Source organism: Danio rerio, chromosome 7, assembly GCF_052040795.2.
Source record: "Danio rerio strain M-AB ecotype USA chromosome 7, GRCz13ab, whole genome shotgun sequence".
In the NCBI taxonomy this organism is placed as follows: domain Eukaryota; kingdom Metazoa; phylum Chordata; class Actinopteri; order Cypriniformes; family Danionidae; genus Danio; species Danio rerio.
In genome coordinates, this window is record NC_141027.1 from 6,593,882 (window position 1) to 6,606,430 (window position 12,549).

The 12,549-nt window shown below is 38.7% G+C and overlaps 1 protein-coding gene across 1 annotated transcript in view; it reads left to right on the forward strand.

Moving 5' to 3' along the window:
* The window catches only part of sf3b2 (splicing factor 3b, subunit 2), a 43,238-nt gene that overhangs the window by 4,797 nt on the left and 25,892 nt on the right, over positions 1 to 12,549 (forward strand). The window contains exons 5-11 of the mRNA NM_001105277.3: positions 2,280 to 2,406; positions 4,617 to 4,714; positions 4,793 to 4,901; positions 7,751 to 7,839; positions 7,917 to 8,108; positions 11,758 to 11,880; positions 11,956 to 12,036. Of these exons, the coding sequence (NP_001098747.1) occupies positions 2,280 to 2,406; positions 4,617 to 4,714; positions 4,793 to 4,901; positions 7,751 to 7,839; positions 7,917 to 8,108; positions 11,758 to 11,880; positions 11,956 to 12,036 (819 nt within the window). The remainder of the gene's footprint in view (positions 1 to 2,279; positions 2,407 to 4,616; positions 4,715 to 4,792; positions 4,902 to 7,750; positions 7,840 to 7,916; positions 8,109 to 11,757; positions 11,881 to 11,955; positions 12,037 to 12,549) is intronic.

A 12,549-nucleotide genomic window follows, 5' to 3' on the forward strand; every position in this document is an offset into this window, starting at 1 on the left:
TTAGTACAGCACATATAGGGTCCTTTAATCTGTGGATCACTCAGTTAGCTGGATTTGGTTGTTGACGATTTGACATGATTTCGTTCTGCCAGACTCATCTGAGAGTTGTTGTCATAGCAACCGGTCTGGTAGCTCAAACCTGCTAGGGAGCAGCAGCTTGTTTCATATAAACAGGATTAGATCAGGTCAGTTTAAGCAAAGGTAATACTGAAAGTATGAACCGAGTGCTAATATTTTCTGACAGTAGTAACCTATAGGTCATGGGCGTTGCTAGGCCTATTTTAGGGGGGCTGTAGCCCCCTATATTTCCACTCAGCCCCCCTAAAACTTTTGCGATGAGCTTATAAACTGTACACTAAATTATCGCCTTGGTCCTCTTTAAAGGGCCATGGAACCCCCTCTTTTCCGCAGGGTGTTTTCACACCTCTACTTTGGAAAAAGTCAGAAAAGTGGGCGTGTCCAGCTTTGTTTAGGGTGGAGTGTCGGAGGAAGAAAAGAGGCATGGTGTGGGAGTGTCTATTTGGGCGCGCTGACTTTCTAAGTCAAAACACACAACCACAGCGGAAAATGTGACTGTGTTTACATGGACATCTGTAGTCGAATTATTTGCCAAATTATTAAATGGTGGACTTTAACTGCAGTTTGACTCTTTCATTCAGGGAATTCATTCATGCCCCTCGCGACAAACGAGATATTTGATTGGAGGAACTGCTCTAAGCGTGTATTTTTCATGCAATGTTTGATACCGCAAGGCGAATGAGAGAATAAAAACCCTCAGCATTTCCCGGAAACTTAGATGCACTCGGCAGGTAGCGTCAGAAAGCCGCGTGTGTTATTCCGGTCACAAAATGCGGTAAAAACCCTACACGGGGTTAAAGTTTGGTTGTGGTGCTAACATGTTTGTACTCGGTGCAATAGTTAACTTAGTTCGATACAAACAAACTGAATAAACAAAGAGCACTGGTCGCTCACTTACCAAATCTGTAGAGACAGGACAATCACCAGCAACTAGAGCCGCGTCTTTATTAAGAGGATACTACAAGCGAATCCGGATCTCAGCGTTTGCAGATGAGAACAGCTCTCAGGTAAACAATGTTCCTCCTTAGACACGTTAGTTATTGTTGTCCAGTGTCACGTACACTGTTAATCCACACGTGAGTCTGAGCTCTCACAGAGAAAAAATGAAAACAAAACTTAACTGCAGCAAACTATAAAAGCAACACTTCACGCTTGTTTTGCCAACACAACGTGGCGTCTCTGTCATCTAAACACTGTGACAGTAATGAATATTAATGAACTTGCACAATAGAGCGCGCTGATTGGTTTGAACCAAGCCTTACTCATGCATTAATGCACACACTGTAAGACGTAATAAGACTCACTCTGGCACAGACGCCCAGTCTGCAGGCTGGAATACACGCTATTATCTCATGGCCGTGACGCAGCTTCAAAAATTAGTTTCAAACCGGAAGTACGAATTTGCTTGAAATAACGCTAAAACAACCAATTTACACTTTTTAGTGAAATATAGGTGTCCTAATAGTGTTCTTAGCAGTTTGGGACACATGTACGACTGTCAACAGCTCAAAAAATATGTTTTGGTGTTTCGTGACCCTTTAAATTTAATAAGAAAACAACGGCAGAATTCGGCTCCTCCCCGTCTTTTATTTTTCATTTGATCAGCAAACCACTGCAAGAGAACGAGGTGTGTGATGATCAAGGAATTGTTATAATATCTGCTTATTTGCAGTTCTTTGATATGGATAATCTTGTATTGCCTGTATCTCAATGTCATGGAGGAGTAGTGACGTTTTCTCGGCGTTCACCTCATCAGCGAAAAATGTAACTCTTAATGAACATTTCGCTATTTTTATTTCAAATGAACTACTAATATTAAACTCTTTACAGTTCGTGCGGCGTTAACTATACCATACAGTCTTGCACAGGAAGGAGTAAACACAGTGACAGAAGCACTTAGAGAATGGACTCGTTTTAACTGTCACTGAGTCAATGACAGAGATGGAAACATCAAGTGTTGTCTAGTATTAAAACAATACTTCTTATTTATTATCATTCAGATCGTGGAATATGTGAATTAGCCTGTAAGTTTAAATGTGTATATATTTATATATACATGTCATTTAATTAGAAAAGTGCATATATGCTTTTTGAAGATACCCGAAAAGTCTCTTCTACAATTTTACCATCCGTGACCCGGATTGAGACTGAAATTTGAATTGTCATCAAATCCTCATGGTGTTTGTGTGCGTTTCTCTCAGGCTGTTGTTCTTCTGGAGCACGAGCGCCAGCAGGAGCTTGCTAAAATCCAGCAGGGGCAGCCGGGAGCCAGAGGACCAGATCTGGGACCCCGACCCAACCTCCTGCCCCCCATCCCTCCACTCAGAGGTGAGCGCTCATGCTGGGGAATTATCGGGAAACACTCATTCCTGTCTGACACCACTTAACACCCTGAAAAAAATTGTTTGCAGACTGCCAGTCCTTATACAGTTGAAGTCAGAATTATTAGCTCCCCTGTATATTTTTTGTCCACAATGTCTGTTTAACAGAGGTTTTTTCCTACACATTTCTAATCATTAGTTTTAATAACTCATCTCTAATAACTGATTTATTTTTATCTTTGCCATGATGACAGTAAATAATATTTGACTAGATATTTTTCAAGACACTTCTGTTGGTGAGTTGTGTAAAATGGCACTGGCTTTACTATTTAAGATGTGATCATCAGGGGGCGTCGGTAAGAACGCACAAGTCAGGCTTTGTAGTTAGCTGATTTGTTACAGCATTTATTTGCAGTCATAGGCACCGTTTACACTAGTGCGTTTTAGTTTTAAAATTTTTATTTTAGATCAAAAACGATTCGCGTCCACACTAGCGTTTTACCTAGCGTCTCTGAACATATCTCCGTCCACACTGCGCCACCAAAAACGTATATCACGTGACCATTCGCACACTCTGGGCATGCACGTTCTAGTATAAACAGAAAGCATGCGTCTCGCTCGGCATTTTGTTATTGTTAGTCAACAAACGCTGGTTGAACATTAAACACGATGGCAAAGAAAGCAAGAGAGGTATTTTTGTGGACAGACAACGAGGTCGAGTTGTTACTAAACGATGGAGTCCCGTGAAGGAGCTCCTGATGCAAAGTTTTGTTTTGTGTTTACCTCATAGTTAAAGTTGTTGCACGTCCGCCGGTTCCTGCCTCAGAATGAGCGAGTTTGAGCCACTTGTACATCCAGGAAGCGTTCAGAAAGAACAAAACACAGGCAAAGAAACTCGACACAGAGAAACATTTACACCTCACTGCCAACTAGCGTTTTGGAAGTGTTAATGCAGACCAACAGAGACAGCGAGCAAAAGTATAAATGCACAGCTACGGGCATTGCATGCGCCGTTGGTTACGCCGGTCACTTGACGCAAAGAATAAACCAGGCTTGAATCAACACACGGGTTTCTGTAGCATTAAAGCAACACCCGAAAAACCTGCTCGTAGCATTTGCATCCCTTTGGCTTAGCCAGTAGTCAGAAAGACAAAGGGTAAATATCCCTCCTCGCTGGGATGTGCGTGAAATGATATAATTAAACACCAAAGAATAGAACTTTTCACTTATATGTAGATTATTGTTGATTTGAAATTAGATTATATAAATGTATATTCCCACAATAGCTATGGCCATACGTCTAAAATAAAACAATTTCTCTTATCAGAAATCAGTAATCACAAATCCCAAGCGAAGCATTGTGTTAGACTTTAGCAAATGTTACACTGTCGATGACTACTGTGATAATCAGACCTGAAGCTACGCTCGACTGAATAAAAACATGGAGAAAAGGTCTTCACCGCATAGAAACAGACACACGCGGCCGGCGAGTCCTCCGTCCATCTCCCGTCAGAAAGGACCTTAATTCATGCTTGTTTATTCTGTGTGAATATAAATATTTCATTTGCTTTCTTCCATTAATATTATATCTATTTTGCGGCAGACCCACCGAGAACAGCATGAGCTTGAAAATCATCATCAAATCCTGTCCCACGCCGCACTGTTGCATCGAGTCTTGTTTGCAATAATTTCGGTCTCATCGCCTATTTCGCTGGAAAAGCGCATTGATTTGAAATTTTTTCCAAAATTAAAAAGGTAATGCAAGTGAAGTAGATTACTAAATAAGTTTAAAAAAACACCAAAACGTTATTAAATACGCTTAGAGATGGTTAAATAAATGAGAAAAATAAGTAAACATAAAGCTGCCGCGCCTCCATGTGATAGTATTGTGTATCAGCGATCTCACAGGGGGACGATATGGCGATCTGAGTATTTCGTAAATTGCCCAACACTAATACAAACACCACCACGTGTACACAAAATCCAGCAGAATATACATTATTGATTACTTTATCTTCCTTATAGCATTCTGGTTCTGACTAGTTTGTAGTGTGATCATTGTTTGGGCTAATTGTGGATGTGTTTTAAAGCAACTTGAGTTTTAATGATATTATAGCGAATTGAACAAAACTTGTTTATATTTTCACGTTAATTTCATCGCTAAAATGATCTGAATTTCCCATCGCTACATTAAACCTGATTGTTTTCCTCTTTTAGTCGGGATTCAGAGCGGTCTGCCTCCTCCAGGCCTTTCATTGGTTGCCCAAAATCAACGGCAGAAAGTCCCGCCCCCTCCTGGGGAGGACGGCAGAGAGGTACGAGAAACTGAAAACCTGAAAGCCAATCACTGCGCATCTTCAAAATGTTTGTGTGTTGATGTTTCATGTGTTCAGTCGTGGCAGGGGGAAGATGTCGGCATTGGACCCAAGATTCCTCAGGCTCTGGAGAAAATCCTGCAGCTGAAGGAAATGAGGCAGGAGCAGCTCAGCGTCGCCCCTACAGGTAACTATGAGTAACTGCACAGGGCTTATGTAACATTTATTAGCCTTAAATGGCACCTATTATACAAAAATCACTTTTATAAGGGGTTAAACACAGTTGTGTGGCAGAAATGTTTGAATATAACCAGCTTATAATGGTCAAAAATAATTAATTCCGTTTGTTTATAATCACACTTGATAAAGACCTTTCTCCCTTTGTACGTGTTATCAGTGGAGGAAAGCCCCGCCCATTAGTCACCATCTCTTTCTCATCAGCATAGGACTTTAGTCCTGTTTTTGAATCTACCACTATGCTGACACATGGGCATTTGTAGCTCCGCCCTCTTCAGAAAAAGAGCACAATCTCATTTGAATTTAAAGCGACAGTCACCAAAACGGCACAATATAATGCTCGGAATCTTCACATAAACACTAGGGACATTAGAGACTTATTTTGTAAAGAAGTGGCATAAATAGGTCTCCTTTAGTATTGATAATAACCATGTTTACAAGATGAGAGCACTTGAGTGCACTTCAAGCTTAATTACCCACAGGAGAGACAATGAATGTGCCGTTGAGACTCGCATTTGCAATCTGTGTGTGCATTCATGAAGTCAAAGTGAATGTAAAGGCTCTTCAGTTTGTAGCATCATTAAATAAAAAAAACGAGTGTAAGAATAATCCCAGATAGTTGAATGTGAACTTATACAGTGCTCAGCATAAATGAGTAACCCCCCCCCCCCCATTTCTCAGTAAATATATATGCACTTTTGGATGCATTGGTAACACTTTACAATAAGGTTGTGTCAGGTAATGCTTTTACTAACATGAACAAACAACGAACAATACATGTGTTAGTGTTCATTGTTCATTCATGTTAACCCACTATGTAATATTAATGTGAACGAGCACGAATGTGGATGTTAATAATGCATTAGTAGATGTTGAACTGTGGTTAATAAATGCTGTACACGTATCATTCATATTTTGTTCATGTTAGTAAATACATTCACTGATGAAACCTTAATGTAAAGTGTGACCGAATGTTTCATTTAACAGTTCAGTCCATTAAAATAATATAATGAAGATACTACATGTAAATTCAAATGAAAGTTATTATTACAAGAACAATTACAAACTGTTACGAAATGTTAAATGTTTCATTTATTTTGAGAGGGTGCTCGCTGCAGAGCCATTTGAGGAGAGCTGAGCTCCAGCGAGGGGGAGCATGAGCTGTCGCTCCTCCTCCTGTAAGCTGTTTTAATGCGTACACCAACCCTACCCCTAACCCTACCCCCAGTGACATCACTCGTAGAAGAAGTGCAAAAAAGGTGGAGCTCAAGCTTAAGCTCCCCCTCGCTGGAGCTCAGCTCTCATCAAATGGCTCTGCAGCGAGCACCACTTGTTTATTTTCCCCAACATATTCATTTGTGTGCTGTAGGGATGGTAGACAGCTTAAACCCAAAGAATGAGCAGTCTGTCAGATGAAGAAGAGCCGGAGTCAGAGATTTAAATAAATAAATCAAGTTTACTGAAGATAGTTTGCAGTTTCATCAGCAGAAGCCAGCTTCAACACTCCAATGAGTTCCTAGGCCGCTCTGCTTAAAATCACCAATCAATAACAATTATATTCTCAAATAAGGCAATTAACTGCGTCACACATATAGGTGCTCTAACCTGATTGGTTAAAACACAGATAGACTTGGAAAATTTTCATGTGGCATTAAGCGTAAACGTCAGACATCCACTAGACCAGTGGTTCTCAATCTTTTTTCATCAGGTACCACCTCAGAAAAAAATTGTCCCTCCAAGTACCACCATTTGACCAGTATTGAAATACAGTAGTGTAGTAGGCCTAATTAAGCATCTGCAGCTCTGCACAGTTTAAAAACGTGGCATATTAATTACTATTGTTAATAATATTTATTATTTAAACCTTATAAATAGTTTGAACGTTAACACTGCTGTGCTGATATGTAAAAAAACAAACAAACAAAATAACATGGCAACGTTTAAATTAAAATGTGCTTTTAAAAGTTCGTAAAAAGTGAAAAAAAATCTCCTGTACTTAAATGTAAAGTGTAAACCTATAATATCCTATTCATCAAAGCCTGGAAATGCTGCTTGGACCTCATAAATATAGGCTATATGTCATCATGTTTATATATGAACCATTTTTGATCATTTTGAAATATGTTGCATGTACAAATGACTATTGGATTACTCTGCGTACCACTAGAAGGCAGCCCACGTACCACTAGTTGTACACGTACCACAGTTTGAGAACCACTGCACTAGACTGATTAGAGCTGACTCCAGACCTGTGAAACGGATCAACAATCAAGTAGAGCACACACACTTAAAGTACAATCTGTTTGAAAAGTACATCCTGAGTGAAAATATGCTGAATGAGAGTGAACTGCTGAACTGCACTTAAAGTCTAAAGATTAAAAATGAAACGCCCGAAATTACATGAAACTCTGGAGGAAACGCATGATAGCCTGGTGATGCCAAATTAAATGTTTTATACTGAAACTTTCCTTCTAAAAGTGCTTCCTTGGTCTTATCCAAATTTCTTAGCACGTTAAACGCACGTCGGCCACAAAAAGAAATTAAAAAACTGCAACTGCGTTAATTTTTTTAACGCGTTAAACCAATCACGTGCGTTAACGCACTAATTTTGACAGCCCTAGTTTTGACAATTATTTTATCCAAAAGTCAATATTTATATTTGAAATATGAAATGGAGATGGGTTGAATTCTCTCTGGGTCTGGACTTAGAGAAGTGCTCATATGTAGGCTGTATAAACTCTGTAAATAATCAAACTGTCTCATGATTAAGTTTCTGTCTTTTGTCTCCTGTTATTTCAGAGGATGATGATGATGATGATCTCGCGGAGCTGACTAATATTCACGGATATTCAGATGAAGATGACGAAAACAGTCTGTCTAAAAAAGACGTGAGCTTTACTCTCCGTCATCCATCCAGGTTGCTCTCCTGATCACTTGTGCTGAATTTGTTCTTGTGTACTTGCAGAAAAACCGTAAGCGCAGGAACAGGAAGAAGAAGAAGAAGAAGAAGCAGCGTGAGCAGGAGAAGGAGCAGCAGGACGAGGAGAAGAAGAAAGATGAGAAGGAGCCGGAGGTGGAGATCGAGTACGTGACAGAGGAGCCGGCCATCTATGACCCCAACTTCATCTTCTTCAAGAGGATCTTCGAGGCGTTTAAGGTCAGAAACTGCTTTCATTTAAAAGGTCACGATCCACACTCGTTAAATAATTACTTTATTTCTTTATTTTTTTTTTACAGATTAAGGTTTTTCGATTTTGAGGGAAATCATATTTTGACGACTTTGTGTTTTCTCCATTGTCAATGCTATTTGTTAAATTAGTTAGATTTTATTACACGAGCTGGATTCACTGGTCAGAATGGTGGGAAATCATAAGCATGAATATTTTGGTCGTGATTAAAATCTTGATTATTTAAAATGATTATTATTGAATAACTTTCCCAGAGATGGGTTGCGGCTGGAAGGGCATCCGCTGCGTAAAAAACGTGCTGGATAAGTTGACGGTTCATTCCGCTGTGGCGACCCCGGATTAATAAAGGGACTAAGCCGAAAAGAAAAGGAATGAATTATTGTATAACTAGTTACAATTATTAAATTACAGTAGAATAAAAATATACAAATGAAACAAACTGCTTTAAGCATCTTCACTGTAATTAAATTGATTTGTTTACTTATTTAAAATTAGCTAAAATGACAAATGTCTGGGACAATTTGTTTTGTGTTCAATCTACCTAAATTTGAACTTAAAAGTTAACACCAATAACTTTTTGGAAATCTTGCCCACTATAATAACTTTTTGGACACATGGTGCACTGTAACGCCTTTTTTGATATGTGGCCCACTATAATCACTTTTTGGACATGTGGCCCACTATAATCACTTTTTGGACATGTGGCCCACTATAATAACTTTTTGCACATGTGGTCCACTATAATAACTTTTTGCACATGTGGTCCACTATAATAACTTTTTGGACATGTGACCCACTATAATAACTTTTTGCACATGTGATCCACTATAATTACTTTTTGGACATGTGGCCCACTATAATAACTTTTTGGACATGTGGCCCACTATAATAACTTTTTGGATATGTGGCCCACTATAATCACTTTTTGCACATGTGGTCCACTATAATAACTTTTTGGACATGTGACCCACTATAATAACTTTTTGCACATGTGGTCCACTATAATTACTTTTTGGACATGTGGCCCACTATAATTACTTTTTGGACATGTGGCCCACTATAATAACTTTTTGGACATGTGACCCACTATAATAACTTTTTGCACATGTGGTCCACTATAATTACTTTTTGGACATGTGGCCCACTATAATTACTTTTTGGACATGTGGCCCACTATAATAACTTTTTGGACATGTGGCCCACTATAATTACTTTTTGGAACTGTGGCCCACTATAATCACTTTTTGGAACTGTGGCCCACTATAATCACTTTTTGCACATGTGGTCCACTATAATAACTTTTTGGACATGTGACCCACTATAATCAAGTTTTGCACATGTGGCCCACTATATTAACATTTTGGACATGTGGCCCACTATATTAACATTTTGGACATGTGGCCCACTATATTAACATTTTGGACTTGTGGTCCACTATAATAACTTTTTGCACATGTGGCCCACTATATTAACATTTTGGACATGTGGCCCACTATATTAACATTTTGGACATGTGGCCCACTATATTAACATTTTGGACATGTGGCCCACTATATTAACATTTTGGACTTTTGGTCCACTATAATAACTTTTTGGACATGTGGTCCACTATAATAACTTTTTGGACATGTTGCCCACTATAATAACTTTTTGGACATGTGGCCCACTATAAAAAGCTTTTTGGACACATGGTGCACTGTAATCACTTTTTTGATATGTGGCCCACTATAATGACTTTTTGAACAAATGACCCACTATAATCACTTTTTGGATATGTGGCCCTCTATATCTTTATAGACATATGGCCCGCTTCAATAAAGTTTTGCACATGTGGTCCACTATAACCTTTTGGACACGTGGCCCACTATAATATCTTTTTGGACACGTGGCCCACTATATTAAGTTGTTGGACCATGGCCCACTATAATATCTTTTTGGACACGTGGCCCACTATAATATCCTTTTGGACACGTGGCCCACTATATTAAGTTTTGCACATGTGGCCTGCTATAATAAATAACTTTATGGACACGTGACCCACTATAATGAAGTTTTGCACATGTGGCCCACTATATTAACATTTTGGACATGTGGCCCACTATATTAACATTTTAGACATGTGGCCCACTATAATAACATTTTAGACATGTGGCCCACTATATTAACATTTTGGATAAGTGGCCCACTATATTAACATTTTAGACATGTGGCCCACTATATTAACATTTTGGATAAGTGGCCCACTATATTAACATTTTAGACATGTGGCCCACTATATTAACATTTTGGAAATGTGGCCCACTATATTAACATTTTGGACAAGTGGCCCACTATATTAACATTTTGGAAATGTGGCCCACTATATTAACATTTTGGACAAGTGGCCCACTATATTAACATTTTGGAAATGTGGCCCACTATATTAACATTTTGGACAAGTGGCCCACTATATTAACATTTTGGAAATGTGGCCCACTATATTAACATTTTAGACATGTGGCCCACTATATTAACATTTTGGATAAGTGGCCCACTATATTAACATTTTAGACATGTGGCCCACTATATTAACATTTTAGACATGTGGCCCACTATATTAACATTTTAGACATGTGGCCCACTATATTAACATTTTGGATAAGTGGCCCACTATATTAACATTTTAGACATGTGGCCCACTATATTAACATTTTGGATAAGTGGCCCACTATATTAACATTTTAGACATGTGGCCCACTATATTAACATTTTAGACATGTGGCTCACTATATTAACATTTTGGAAATGTGGCCCACTATATTAACATTTTGGATAAGTGGCCCACTATATTAACATTTTGGAAATGTGGCCCACTATATTAACATTTTAGACATGTGGCCCACTATATTAACATTTTGGATAAGTGGCCCACTATATTAACATTTTGGACATGTGGCCCACTATATTAACATTTTAGAAATGTGGCCCACTATATTAACATTTTAGACATGTGGCCCACTATATTAACATTTTAGACATGTGGCCCACTATATTAACATTTTGGATAAGTGGCCCACTATATTAACATTTTAGACATGTGGCCCACTATATTAACATTTTGGATAAGTGGCCCACTATATTAACATTTTGGACATGTGGCCCACTATATTAACATTTTAGACATGTGGCCCACTATATTATCATTTTAGACATGTGGCCCACTATATTAAGTTGTTGGACATGTGTCTCGCTATATTAACATTTTGGACATGTCATGCCTCTACCCCTTTTTAATATCTCTACTTTAGTTACTTTACACGCCCCTTGCTGCTGATTACGAGTGTGACTCGTTCTGCACTGTGGTCAAAAGTGTTTCTCAAATATTGCTCAGTGCACCCTTTATTAATAAATAACCCTTATTATTAAATGACAAAATAACACTGGATATTAATATCTCACTTTTCAACGTGTGGGTTTGGAGTTGCATTTAGATCTTCGATCCACTGCGTGATTCATGCTCCTCCATCACAGCACGACATCCAACCAGATTCACCTGCGCTGATGTTTAAAACTGGGAAATGTTGTTGCGAGTCATATTGTGATGGATATGGGCATTGAACAGGTTTTTGTTTCTCACAGCTGACAGATGATGTGAAAAAGGAGAAGGAAAAGGAGCCGGAGAAGCCTGAAAAGCCTGAAATCCTGTCCTTTAAGAAGAAGGGGTTCGAGCTGGAGAAGAGGGACAGCGACGACAGTGATGAGGTCAGTGGAAGGACATGTAGATGTCTTATGGTCTAATAATAATCCTGTCTAACTCCTCCACTTCCTGTTTGACAGGAAATCAAGAAGGACTTACCCAAGCTGTCTAAAAAGAAGCTCAGGAGGATGAACAGGTTGACTGTGGCTGAACTCAAACAGGTAATTTAACTACTTTAAAGGGCACCTACTATGCAAAAATCACTTTTATAAGGGGTTTAAAGGCAGTTGTTCAGCTACAGTGTGTGATTATGATCAGCTTTTAAAGGTAAGTTACAATCCTGGTCTCGGACATCAAGGACATAACTTACGAATTAAAATTAAAAATCCTTAATCAAAAAGAGGTTTAACCAAAATGTAACAAGATAACAGGGATTAAAAATATAATCCCTGGTGCCCCTGCGCTCTCTCTCCCTAGATATAAACCAAAAACACAACCACTGAGAATTAACAAGAAATTTGTATTTATTTACTGAAAAAAATGAACAAAAATAACATCGGGAGGGGTTCAGCCAAAATATATGACAATAAACCAAGCTAACAAAGTTAGAGTAAACTTCCCTGGAAATTAGATGATAAAATAAAATACAGAAAGCCTACCTCCCTACTAATAACACAGGAGAAAACGAAAATATTAGACTCGCACTGTAGAGTTGCCTTGAACCGGGCACGCTT